This window comes from Protomyctophum bolini, assembly GCF_963924005.1.
Source record: "Protomyctophum bolini genome assembly, chromosome: 19".
NCBI classification, from domain to species: domain Eukaryota; kingdom Metazoa; phylum Chordata; class Actinopteri; order Myctophiformes; family Myctophidae; genus Protomyctophum; species Protomyctophum bolini.
Window position 1 is genome coordinate 20,573,806 of NC_137880.1, and position 13,608 is coordinate 20,587,413.

General features: G+C 43.0%; 1 protein-coding gene across 1 annotated transcript; it reads right to left on the bottom strand.

Annotated features, from left to right (window-relative positions):
* Positions 1-114: 114 nt before the first annotated feature.
* On the bottom strand, positions 115-13,433 carry hadhaa (hydroxyacyl-CoA dehydrogenase trifunctional multienzyme complex subunit alpha a). The gene is made up of 21 exons (XM_080791602.1): positions 13,285-13,433; positions 12,346-12,396; positions 11,640-11,710; positions 11,191-11,324; positions 10,077-10,215; positions 9,700-9,819; positions 8,959-9,061; positions 8,389-8,511; positions 8,172-8,290; positions 7,989-8,045; positions 7,233-7,342; positions 6,589-6,723; positions 5,757-5,928; positions 5,077-5,163; positions 4,769-4,909; positions 3,399-3,467; positions 2,732-2,845; positions 2,375-2,456; positions 1,648-1,762; positions 1,431-1,576; positions 115-1,068 (listed from the first exon to the last, which is right to left on the bottom strand). The coding sequence occupies exons 1-21, from the start codon at positions 13,349-13,351 to the stop codon at positions 923-925; spliced, it is 2,301 nt and encodes a 766-aa protein (XP_080647728.1). The 5' UTR covers positions 13,352-13,433; the 3' UTR covers positions 115-922.
* Positions 13,434-13,608: the final 175 nt, after the last annotated feature.

Sequence of the window (13,608 nt, forward strand, 5' to 3'; positions counted from 1 at the left end):
CTAAATCCACATTGTACTGATCTACTCTGACGCTGTAACCATGACGGACCTTGCAACAAGAGGAACCAAGATGATAAATGAATTAAAAATAAATAGAAACTTAATGACCTCTGGAAGAATTAACCGTTTCCCTCGTGTATTTTAATTCTTTTTTTGATGGCAGTGAACATGGATATGGCCGGACAGACACTGTCCAGCAATGCTTTCAATGCTTATTGCATTGAAAGACAATTACAAAATAAGCAGCAGACTAGATACAGTTATCAGAGATGTATTGGAGTGCAAAGGCCAGACTCCCTTGAGTAGGCCTAACAGACAAGTCAAACAGTGCATTATCTACGCATGTTGCCATACACATTAGTCCATCTCGTCACATTTGTCCAGTTTTTCCTAAGACGATTTGTTAACTCGGGGATGAAGTACTGGGATAAGGCATAGCTCTGCTACAAATAATTATTTAACAATCCAAATTATCTAAAAAAAATATCCATCATCTATTAATCAGTTGTAGTTGGATATGTTAAAAAATACTTATCTACAATCTAGTAGATTGGCTATTTTGCAGCGCTATAGCAGTTACTATCAGCCATTTGAAAATCAGCAGTATTATCACAGCAGCATTCATGTAATTTCAGTTCCACGCAATAAATGCTAGTTTGCAATTCTGTAAAACCCTGCAATATTTATGCATAGTCAAATGGGAAAAATGCTGTATGTCTGTTTGCCTGGCCCTAGACAAGAGTGGAATCACAATTTTGCTTTGCTGCTACAAAAAAACCACAACATTGGAAATTGCATCATTTTAAAGCAGCTGCAAAGTCATTTCGGGCTGGCATAGTCGCACATTAAAAGCCCAGTTATATCATGACGGTGGGTCTTCAACACGGTCTCTCTGTGCACTTTGAAAGAGGTTGCGGTGGGGTTACACGTGGAACTTCTTGCTGGGATCTTTGGCATGGTCCAACAGTAGCTGACAGGGGGTGAACTGATTCCCATAGACATCCTCAAAGCGCCTCATGATGCCCACCAGACGCTCTGCTCCTATGGAGTCCACAAACCTGAAGGGACCTGGTGGACATTTGGTGACAGAATAATAGGATTATAGCAACATCAATCATTTGATTTGATTTTTTTGTATGTACCCGTTGTCCCATCCCTCATATTTAGCTTAATATTTAGCATAATTGGTTCCAAAATTGTCTTCGTAGATAAGAGTAGATAACACAAGATAAAGCAGTGACAGCAGCAAGGATGGAACACAGGAGAGGCACGGGTAATGAAAAAGCCTAACCTAAGAGAAACCTTTCACTTATAATTAATATCCCCTTCCATTGAGTCATCATGAGTTCCAATTACCAATCATGTTTCTGGATATGAGTCAATAATCACTGAAAAATAACATCTGTCGTGTGTGTGTGTATATGTCTTACCGCCCAGGCATGGAGGAAAGCCCAGTCCAAACACTGCTCCAATGTCTCCCTCCAAAGGGTTTCCCAGAATGCCCTCCTGCAGACACAGCACGGCTTCGTTCACAAAACGAGACACCAGCCGGTACTGGATGTCTGAGTCAGTGGACCTGCAACACACACACAATGAGCAAGTGTCCGCAGGAGAGCAGTAAGGTTGAGTAGAGTTAGTTTTTCTTACACGGTGGGTGGAGCTGGTAGTTGAAACCTCTTCAGGATCTCTTCAGCCTCAGGATTCACACTCTTGTCTTTCTTTCCCTTGCCGTAAATGTAGCAGCCCTTGCCAGATTTACGACCTGCGCGAAACAACAAAACACGTTCATTGATCCACTGCTAGATAATACAGAAAGTCAAGAGTATTGGGAACTTACCTTCATACTGGTTGTCATTGTTCCATACATATATTTAACATAATTATGTATGTAACATTTTACTTAAGTACTGTACTTCCAATACTTTTACCTCTACTCCACTACATCTGCTCTACTCCACTACAGGCAAATATAGTACCGGTACTTTTACTCCACTACATTTATTTGAAAACTTTACTTTTACTTTGATTACTTTATTTTGGTTATTAATATTATTAGGCTACAAAACTTAAACTCTATATACATTTCAGCCATTTGAAAATAGCATATCTACAAACTCACAATTGTGAGCTTGTAGATCTGCTATTTTTAAATGGGACAGTCTGCATGATAAGTAGGTTTACTTTTGGTACTTTAATTACATTTTGATAGTACCTTTTACTCAAGTAAAGTTTGAATTATTTTACTTGTAACAGAGTATTTCTACATTAGAGTATTGTTTTAAGTAAAATAAATGTGAGTACTTTTTACACCACTGATAACACCGCTCTGTACACAAGCTATAAATAAAGGGGGACTTCTTCAGAGTAGATATACCTTTGAAGCCTTTCTGCACCATAATCTGAAGAGCCTCAACGTTCCCTCCTCCAAGACGAGAGCCGAAAGCCTTTCCCAGATCCTACAAACACACAATGTGATCAACGTTCAAGAGGACAAAATTAATGTATTGTGTCATATCTCACTTTACATTTCCACTGCAATTAAAAAAACAAACAGGTAGTATAATTTGCTTTTTTTGGTAGAACACGGACAACATATTTAGTCTGTATGACTGTATGACAATGGATGACTGTTGCTCGCCGGAAAATACCCTGTTTTCCCGCTTATAACCAATTATTTCTGACTAGCATGAACAGCACTGTTGTGCGACAAAGAATTAATTAGTTCAGTTACCTCTGCCACGTGTGCACCCACGTCAATACCAACTTCATCCACCAGGGTTACTGCGCCAACGGGGAAGCCGAAGCCCGTTGTCAGGGCGTCCAGCTTTTTAAAGCCCACCCCTTCCTATAACGCCAAAACAAAAGCTTGTGTTAACTTCTCTGCATTTGTCTGCTTTTGTAATATGGAATGGTTTCCAGCTGTTACATGGTCTGTTACATGGTCTGTTACATGGTCTGTTACATGGTCAAGAGGGGAGACTGCGGAGAGAAGGTTAAACATGCTCTCCTATTTACATTGAAATTGAACTGGAAGAATTTACAATTTAGGCATTTAGCAGACGCTCTTAATCCAGAGTGATTTACAGTAAGGAAGAACAACACATGGCAATACATTAAATACATAGAAATAGTCATCAAGCATGATAAGAATCATATCTGTCTAACAGTAGATTATCTGTACATCTGCATAAAATGCTGAATTATAAATCTTTATCCTTTGCACCTGTAAGATCGCCGGGGCTAGTGCAAGTGCTACGGCAAGTACTATAATGTGGAACAATGTTGCTGCTAAAATTTCAATTATGACTTTTGTGTCAAAGATCCTCCAAACCAGACTTGAGCATTAATTTATGGCATTTAAGTCAGGGGGCATTAAAGGCAGGTGGATGAGGGCTAACCTGGAGTGCACGGATAGCTTCTGCCAACATTGGACCCAGACAGCGAGTGGTGTAGAAGCCAGGGCCATCCTACAGTACAGGGAAATGCACATGTACAGAAAATACAGTGAGAAAGTGAGCAATGGAGGGACTGGGGTGGGGGGGCGTTTGGTCACAGAGAGAAAGAGAATAAGTGGCAGATTCATACATGTATTAGGATTATACGGAGCGAACACACCAAATTCACAGTTGAATTAATTAATCTAACTTTAGAGTGTACAGACGGAACCATGGATGTCTTTTTTATGCTCTTCTGAGTAACATTAACTCTGGAGGAGTTTACTGTGTAGTGGGGGTCCTCTACTATGTAGTGGGGTCCTTTCAGAGTTTACTGTGTAGTGGGGTCCTCTCTGGAGGAGTTTACTGTGTAGTGGGGTCCTTTCAGAGTTTACTGTGTAGTGGGGGTCCTCTCTGGAGGAGTTTACTGTGTAGTGGGGTCCTTTCAGAGTTTACTGTGTAGTGGGGTCCTCTCTGGAGGAGTTTACTGTGTAGTGGGGTCCTCTCAGAGTTTACTGTGTAGTGGGGGTCCTCTCAGAGTTTACTGTGTAGTGGGGGGGCCCTCTCAGAGTTTACTGTGTAGTGGGGGTCCTCTCAGAGTTTACTGTGTAGTGGGGTCCTCTCAGAGTTTACTGTGTAGTGGGGTCCTCTCAGAGTTTACTGTGTAGTGGGGGTCCTCTCAGTTTACTGTGTAGTGGGGGGGGTCCTCTCAGTTTACTGTGTAGTGGGGGTCCTCTCAGAGTTTACTGTGTAGTGGGGGGGCCCTCTCAGAGTTTACTGTGTAGTGGGGGTCCTCTCAGAGTTTACTGTGTAGTGGGGTCCTATCAGAGTTTACTGTGTAGTGGGGTCCTCTCAGAGTTTACTGTGTAGTGGGGGTCCTCTCAGTTTACTGTGTAGTGGGGGGGTCCTCTCAGTTTACTGTGTAGTGGGGGTCCTCTCAGAGTTTACTGTGTAGTGGGGTCCTCTCAGAGTTTACTGTGTAGTGGGGTCCTCTCAGATTTTACTGTGTAGTGGGGTCCTCTCAGAGTTTACTGTGTAGTGGGGTCCTCTCAGAGTTTACTGTGTAGTGGGGGTCCTCTCAGAGTTTACTGTGTAGTGGGGGTCCTCTCAGAGTTTACTGTGTAGTGGGGTCCTCTCAGAGTTTACTGTGTAGTGGGGTCCTCTCAGAGTTTACTGTGTAGTGGGGGTCCTCTCAGTTTACTGTGTAGTGGGGGGGTCCTCTCAGTTTACTGTGTAGTGTGGGTCCTCTCAGAGTTTACTGTGTAGTGGGGTCCTCTCTGGAGGAGTTTACTGTGTAGTGGGGGTCCTCTACTATGTAGTGGGGGTCCTCTCACCTTGACCACGATGATGATCTTGCCCTGTCGGAGGCCCACGCTGACAGCCGCAGCCACGGTGTCTTTAGACGTCTTGTCAGTGGTGATGATCTCCAGCAACTGCATCTTGTCCACCGGGGAGAAGTAGTGCATGCCGATCACCTGCGCACAAAAAAAACAGAAGAAAACTTCAATAGCTCCTTACTTATTCAGCTTCATAAATGCTTAAATACACCACTGACTGCCATGACATAAATTCTGAGATTGTGACCCCCATTGTGAGATTGTGGGCTGTTAGCCAAAGAGTGCGTGTGCGGATTATAGCTGACCTTCTCGGGCCGTTTGCTGGCGGCAGCGATGTCTTTGATGGGCAGAGACGAAGTGTTGGAGGCAAACACACAGTGGTCAGGGATCATCTGAGAACACAGTGAGCGTCAGAGTCAGATGGGAGGGAATAGGGATCATCTGACACAAAGAGCCACAGAAAATAATATGTCTTATATCGACATTTAATGACCACAGTATTGTTTTTATGAACTTGCAAGAGACAACAGATGACACCACATGACCTAGTGTCTCAGTCTAGACACTTTCCCATGTGAAATCAGGCTGCTTTGTTTGGATTTGGTCTTTATAGATCAGATTTAAGTATTAGGGAACCTCTCCGATACCAATACCTTATTCAAGCCTGTTGTTCACTGTGTTTTCCTAACAGTGTATAAGATGATTTCATTTTCTCATAGAAGTGTATATTTTTGTATGTCTTTAAATGTTCTGATGAATTGAAAACGGAGGACCCTTATTATGTAAACAAGTCTTTTTCTGGTGTTACCCTCGTAGCAGTTTTTGTATTGACCTGTATTTTCCTTAAACTGCACCCATTCTGCAAAATGTTAATAACATTTTCAATCAATCAAAGGCTTGTCTGCACTGCAGTCACACCCACAGCTGGATAACTTTAGATTTCACATATCAGTAGCTGTAGATTGTCTGGCTAGGTGAGACTTACCGCTTCCACCTCTTTGAGTACTTTGTGTTTGATGTTGATGTCCTCGAACACGGCCTCGATGACCATGTCAGTCGTCGCGAAGCCGGTGTAGTCCAGCTGCGCCGACAGGTTGGACAGGATGGAGTCACGCTCAAATGACGTCAAGGTCCTCTTTTTCACCTTGTCATTAAGGCTGAGGACACACGCGTGTTGAAAAGGGAAATAAAACCGTGTTAAAAGTTTATGGACAGTTGGTTATTAGTATGGCCACACTGAGTACAGTGATATAATGGTGACCTCTAGTGCAAAAGGTATGCTATTGCAGGCATTTCCTCAATAGAATAAATTGATTCCTTAATCCTGGCATTGTTGGAGATTATAATTATTACTAATATTATTTAAATTATAGTTGTCATTAAATAATGAATTGATTTTCATCAAATGTTGTCACACTTTTTCCCAAAAAGGGGACGTAGTATTGTGCATGGCATCGCTACACATGGACAAGCTGGCAGTGGTTTTAAACCAGTGGTCCGGGGACCACCAGTGGTCCTTAAAGGGATTCCAGGTGGTCCCCAGCTAAATAATGCAGAGTTGGCAATGGTAACCAAATGGACCCTTGAGAGCGTAAAATGAAACCAAATGGCTGTCGTGAACAAAATCTTAACCAACGACAACAAAATATGAAGTTTGGGATCTGAGAGGGGGGCTCTAAATCTCATCAAATGGTGGTCCGTAGCTCAAATGGACAATAAATAATGGGCCTTGATATGAAAAGGGTTGAAAACCACTCCAGCAAAGTCTTTGTCATGTGTTTTGTTCTATTCAACTAGTGCGTGTGCATGTGATTTACCCTTTGTAGACCTGTTGTTCTCCCCTGCTGGCTCCATCCTCTGTGGTGTCCTTCAGAATGGTGCTCAGACCCTTGTCCACAGACACCTGAGCTACACCTGCTCCCATCAGCCCTGCACCCAGGATCGCCAGCCTCCTAAAAAACACACGCCGACAAATGAAGTATTTGCCACTTTTTAACTAAGCACAGCACACCTTTGGTGTCAACCCGGTCTCACCCAAACACGGTTGAAATAACACAGATTGGATTCCATACACACACTACCAAAATCCGTACATATTACACTGAAATCCTCCCTATTAAACGTGACGGAGGGTCGTCGTCTCAAGCGAAGTTGAGCACCAAGACTCACCACCGAGCGAGCTAAAGCGAGAGAGTTACCGTGGCGAACGTTGCGAAGTTCAATTGAGCCAACTCGGTGGGCACGGGATCGTAAATGTTTGTGGGGAGCACATTTGCACCAAATGAGATAATGGGGTTAAATCGCACTCAAAACAGTAGTAGTGTAATATGTACGGATTTTGGGGTTCAGTAGGGTATGTACGGAATTGACAATCAGTGTTATTTCACCGTGTTTGTGTGAGATCTGGCTCTTGGTGTACTGTGGAAACTAGTGAACCAGTCACCCTGGCCACTGGACTTACTTCACTTCCCTGACTGGCTTTCCGTAGTGGTTCTTCTTACAGGACACCTGACCCTGGTACAGACCAATCAGCGCCCTGGATTCGGACGTCATCGCCAGCTTCCCAAAATTCTGAGGAAGAAGAGAAAGAATTTGGATGGTATGGCCAAAGAGGAAGTAAATCCCTGAATACCTTTCACAATGTGAACATAATCCTTTGGTGTGAATACTTTGTTTTTTACAGTACAGCAGGAAAAGGTTGGCGTCTACCCAAGAATGCTATGATGTCACATGGGAGGACCACGTCAGAAACGTGGACCTCCACGGGGGGGCCTCCCACAGGTCACGGACAAAGTCAGGGAGGGAAGAATGAGGCTGGCTGGGCACCATGTCCGGCACCCGGAACTGATGGCAAGCAAACTGACATTGTGGGAGCCAACCCAGGGCACAGCCAAGAGGGAAAGGCTGGCGCGCCACCTACATAAAACACATTGCGACGTGACAGCGGAGCTAGCTACACTGCAGAGCTCTGGACCCTGGTGGACAAGGTCAGTGAGAGAAGGAGGGAGTGGAGGGCGGTTATCCAGGAGTCCCGAGTTGGTGTCGGCTACTCTCATTGGTGCCAAATTGGCACTGGTGTGCTTGTATCTACGGCAAAATGTCAATATGACAATCAGATTTATTGTTGTGCCACATTGACTTTTGAGTGTTTTGATACTAAATTGACATTGTTTGAATGTATACAGTATGAAGTGTTTTGGTGTGTGGGCCAACTCACCTGAGCTTCAGCCAGGTAGCCCGCCTCTGGTCCCTTCTCCATGCCAGCCTGGACACTCTGTGTATCCAACAGAAGCAAAGAAACAGAGAATTCAATTCCAAGTTACGTTAGCAACACAACAGCTTGCATTATAGAATAGCTATGCATTCGTCTGTAGGAATACGTATGTATGATGTTTCAGACCTCTATGATTTTAACAGGAGCAGGGTACAGCCCTTTGGTCTGTTTCTGGACCTTCTCATTCACTGTCTTGTAGATCTTGTTCCTCACTGGGCCCAGAGCCATCACTGAGTCCTGAATCTCTACACACGCACACACACATTTATTACACATTATATTGGAATCCACTGATATGAACATATTTAAACAATTTCCAGTTGTGGGATCTGAGATAACCGACTCTGCATGAAGCCTTTCTCCTTCTTCAATGAAACAGTCTTGTTGGCGATGCCTTTGGCCACGCCCACAGCCACCTCCTCCAAGTATTCAATGGTTCTCTCCTCTGCAGACTTCAGACCAGGGCCTAGTGCACGACAAACACACACACACACACATACACACGCGGCGCGCGTGTGTAGGGAGAGGGAATGAATTTACATTACTTAGTATTTGTCTTGGCCTGTCGTAACATGCTTCATTAAACTGCATTTCTTTGGTAAAGAAATGAGAGAGCTAAAAATGGGAAGAACTTATAACTTTCACAATTCGACTTGACCTTCAATGCATCGGTAGCTACTACATGCCCAGATGTCTGTGTGAATCTTTAAAGCACAATACAAATCCTGTTTTTTGGAGGTTGCTTTGTTCTCTCTAGATCTACTGTAAATATAACTGAATGAGTCTACAAGCGGGAAAACCAAGTGTAACTCAGGCGAAAGACTACGTGAATGCAAAGGTAAATATGGTACAATATGGTGATAAAGCTGGGGTATGGGACATGCTGACAAAAGCATGCGCATGCACGCCTTACCTAGAGGGTCCACAAGTTGGTGCACAAGACCCATTTTCTTTGCCTTGTCAGCCCTGATGTTTCTGCCTGTCAGCATCATGTCAAACGCTGCAGGAAGACCCAGCTACACATACACACATGGAAACAATTCCTTAATTGTGAATGTTGGTGCTGTGCAATAGCAGGACATACAGACGTACTGTACTCAGTACAGGAACCACACAAGCTCACAGTAATTTAGGACCATACCGGCATTCATACATGTTATTGTCTATTCAGTTTTGGCCATGTATCAAATAATATGAACCATTAATAGCTTTATTTATTTATACTTATATTGTTCGATTACCTATCTCTAGCCTTGCATAGCCAGTTCCAAAGAATTGAAAACCTTTAATCCCTATTATTATTACCGTTATTGTTAGGGATATTATATCTGAGTTGATCCTAGTGACCATTGGGTCACTTCCCATCTGTGATCATTTACTTTTTTGATTGATTGAATATTTTATTAGACAGCAATGCAAACAGCACAAGTACAGTCAAACACGTCTAAAGGGATCAAACAAAAAAGTCCAGTGTACTTGTTTCTATTGATGTCCTTAGCAAACATTATGTCAATAAGAAATATAAGTCAGATGAGAACAGCCACTAAAACCAATCATATCACTGTCCTAATATGAAGGTCCACCCTAACATCTCTGCATTGGTTCTGTACTGGTGGTTAAGTGGTCAAGAAGAATTTCTTAAGTGTCTGCGTACCATCTTAGGCAGTCTCTGTGTCCCTCCAGCTCCAGGCAGCAGTCCCAGCATGACCTCAGGTGTTCCCAGTATGGTCTTCCTGCTCTTGGTGGCCACACGGTACTGACAGGCTATAGCAAACTACACATAAACACACTATCAGGACGGTACAGGCTAGAGAACAAAAAACAGCAAACTACACACAAACAATGAAAGGATGCAGGCCACACTGTAAAATCCTCAGTGTTCATTTAACACAGAGTGTACAAATTATATAAACAAATGGATCCATAATGGTCTTTTCGGTCCATTTGTACACTCCCAGAGTTACAAATGGATTCAATATCCGCTATTCGGACCTGGGCCTCTGCCTTCCACACATACACACAAACACATACCTCCAGGCCTCCACCCAGGCAGGAGCCGTTGATGGCAGCAACAATGGGAATGGGAGACTTCTCAATCCTCTCAAACATCTTCTGGCCTTCTCTGGACAGACTGGTGACCTCTTCGCTGCTCTTACAAGCTTGGATCATACTGATACAGTGGGAAAAGAAGAAAGAAAACGTTTCTTAGAGGCATGGTGGCTTTCCATTTTTAATCTTTTTTTGAATACTGTACATACTGTATGAACCCCGTCCAGAAGGGTTAAAATGCCAAAAGGGGTTCCTGTCCTGAATGAGTTTTATTATAAAACTTGCGCTGGGAATGATGGCTATTGGTATTGAATACCCTTCCGGTTATGCAATACCCGTTGTAGCTGTTATCAGAGTACTATGCACGACATGAGTAATATGATGTCAAAATGTATGACATCAGGTATCTCTAACCCTACATTTTTACATCGGGTATCTCTAGCCTAAACCTAACCCAGACAGACAGACAGACAGACAGACAGACCGACATGTCTGTATTTTCAGTTCTGGACAACCGCCGGTCCGACCAAACTTCCATTTGGTGCAACACAACCTCGTGTCCTCTGCGATAAGTTTGAAGTCGATACTCGGGAGGGGATTTTGTGCATTTATAGAAAGAAACACTGTTGTACAATAAAATAGGAATTGAATGGTTTATCAGAATAATAAATGTTATTAAAAAGCAATTAGAAATCGACACGTTAATATATTAAAAAATAAACATTTTCAAAAACAAAACACAGTTTGAGATGATTATTTGTTTATTCAATTTCTAAGAAAATAATGTATAGTTGCAGCCACAATATGAACTATTTTTTATTCAACTAACAACAGTGGTTCACAAAATACACCAGCAGACAGTTTTCTTAGCTGCCAAAATATTTCTTTTTAAAGACTGAATGATTGAAAAATGTAATACTGGTTAGCTGCCTGCCAAAGAAGTGACAACGTAGCCAATATTTACTGTCATTCATGTGCGTGCACGAGTGTCTATTTCAGTCTGTGTGCTGGGAATCTGTGCTGTGTGTGTGTGTGTGTGTGTGTGTGTGTGTGTGCGTGCATTTGTGTGTGTCACGTGTGGCCCTAGTGAACCTACTTGATGTCTGCCCCAGCGATGAAGCAGCCAGGCTTGGTGGAGATGAGAACGGCACTTTTCACCGCTGCGTTGGACCACACCTCTCCCATCACCTCGGTCAGTTCAGCCTGCATCTGTACTGACAGGGTGTTCACCTACACAAACACAGTGAGTGTGTGAGTACATGCACACACACTTTGAGTAATCATGTTGAATCCGTCAGTCAGTGAGATACTGAAGCAGACAGGTAGACAAAAGACTGTCACTCACAAACACAGTCTCCATCAAATGCACACACACACACACACACACACACACACACACACACACACACACACACACACACACACACACACACACACACACACACACACACACACACACACACACACACACACACACACACACACACACACACACACACACACACACACACACACACACACACACACAGTCTGTGACAGACCCACCTTGGATGTCGGGTCGTTGAGTCGTACAACTGCCACATCATCCTTGAGCTCGTAGCTGACATGTGTACGAGCTTTACGGAGAGAATATTGTCATAAAAACAGGAGAGGCAGACAGAGAGACAGACATAAAAGGTATTAGAATACATTACAGTATAGCAGAGGAGCTGAACCCACAATGACATACTGCAAGCAAGCGACCCCATGTAGTGATGCATTACAGTGTTTAGCTTATGTTAACTTTTTGAGTTGTGCAACCATTCCTTTGTGTGTCTCTGGCTGGCTATGTCCCTGGGTCCGAGCACGAAAATAGCGTTTGGTTGGTTTTAATCACCAATTGTCACTGTTGTGCAGCCTCACTCACACACACACACACACACACACACACACACACACACACACACCCGTGCCCCCTGGGCACGTTCCTAGGGGTCTGGATATTCCGGGGACCCCCACACTGTAAATACGTCATTTCTCGACCGTTTCCGAGTTCCGACGCAGGGTGGCTCGTCGGAACTGGGCCAGCACCCTGGGCTTGTTCCTGTGAGGCTGGAAGTCCCGGGGACCCCTTGGGGATCCCCACACGGAGTTGCAACACTCACTGATTTTACTCTCCCCCCCCCCCCTCTATAAAAATAATCAGTTTTTTTTTTGGCGATTACATGGCCAGAATATAGATGCTAGGGTTCAAATGGTTAAAAGCGATTACCTGCCAATGTGGAAGACACAGAGAAGTTTCGGCTGGCAAGCCTGGCATGACCTGTAATACACGTTTAGCACAGATAAATGCGTGTCCACTCCCCTCCCTCAGTCACAAGCACATAATGGACCAGATTAGATAGCTTACAGTCAAAGCAAAGACAACCCTTCCTTGAAGTACTTTAATTTTTACTTTGACCTAGTCAACACAAACAATGCTATTTAATACCAGACATAATGTTGAACACAGGCCAGTACTGTGTGTGTGTGTGTGTGTGTGTGTGTGTGTGTGTCAGTGTGTGTGTGTGTGTGTGTGTGTGTGTGTGTGTGTGTGTGTGTGTGTGTGTGTGTAAGCAGAGAGGTCACCCCATCATGTTACCATGACCTTGTTCAACTGGCTTGCTTTGATTATTGGCACATGCCATCTGATATTGGCACGATGGCATACAATGCATTATGTTTGATTATGTTTTTCACACAGAGCTTAAAACACGTAGTATGGTAACTTATACAGATTTAACATTAACAAGCCGTTTTCCTTCACCAATCCAACCTTGATATGCTTAAAGTGGGTACAATATGATGTCCAGAAAACCAAAGCAATACAATAAAATACATAAAATACAATTCATTAAATGTATTTATTAATATTTAAAAATAAATAAAACAAATAAATCTTAAAATTAAAGATTTAAAAATAAGGTCCTAGCACTTATTTATAATAACTGTCCTAACATTTGAAGTGAAGTCACGAAGTCAAGTTTATAATTTTCCAAACTCAACGACGCCACCTAGTGACTTCTTTTAGTTCTGGGTGAAAGTTCACGTTGGGTCGCATGAATGGAACGAAGAGTTCCTATGGGAACTGCGGAGTCATAATACAACTTAATTGAAATATATTCCCAATCAAATGAAAACAGGACAAACACACATCACACACACACCCTACCTGTTAAGACGGAGTATTTGCTAGTTGCAAATCTAGACAGAACGCCGGCTGCACGTACTCCTGACATTCTCAACACATACAACTCTAAAACCAACTACGACACGACTCCTGACAGCTGGGGGCGCGATAGTATGCATGTCGCCCTGGAGATATATGGACCCGAAAAGAACAGCCATAATACTGCCGTAACGAATATTTTCTATTTATAGTTTGCTTTAATTCATTTCGAATGAAATAAAATTAAAATCACATTGACGATAAGGACAAAAATGTAACAGTGTCTACATATTTCAAGTTCTGATAAAAGAGATATTTTGAATGTCC

Coding starts and splice junctions, on each gene's coding strand:
- hadhaa (XM_080791602.1), bottom strand. CDS start 13,351: ATGTCAGGAGTACGTGCAGCCGGCGTTCTGTCTAGATTTGCAACTAGC. Junction 11,711..12,345: donor TGTGTCTTCCACATTGGCAG/GTAATCGCTTTT, acceptor CTCTCCGTAAAG/CTCGTACACATGTCAGCTAC. Junction 11,325..11,639: donor TCAACGACCCGACATCCAAG/GTGGGTCTGTCA, acceptor GTGTTTGTGTAG/GTGAACACCCTGTCAGTACA.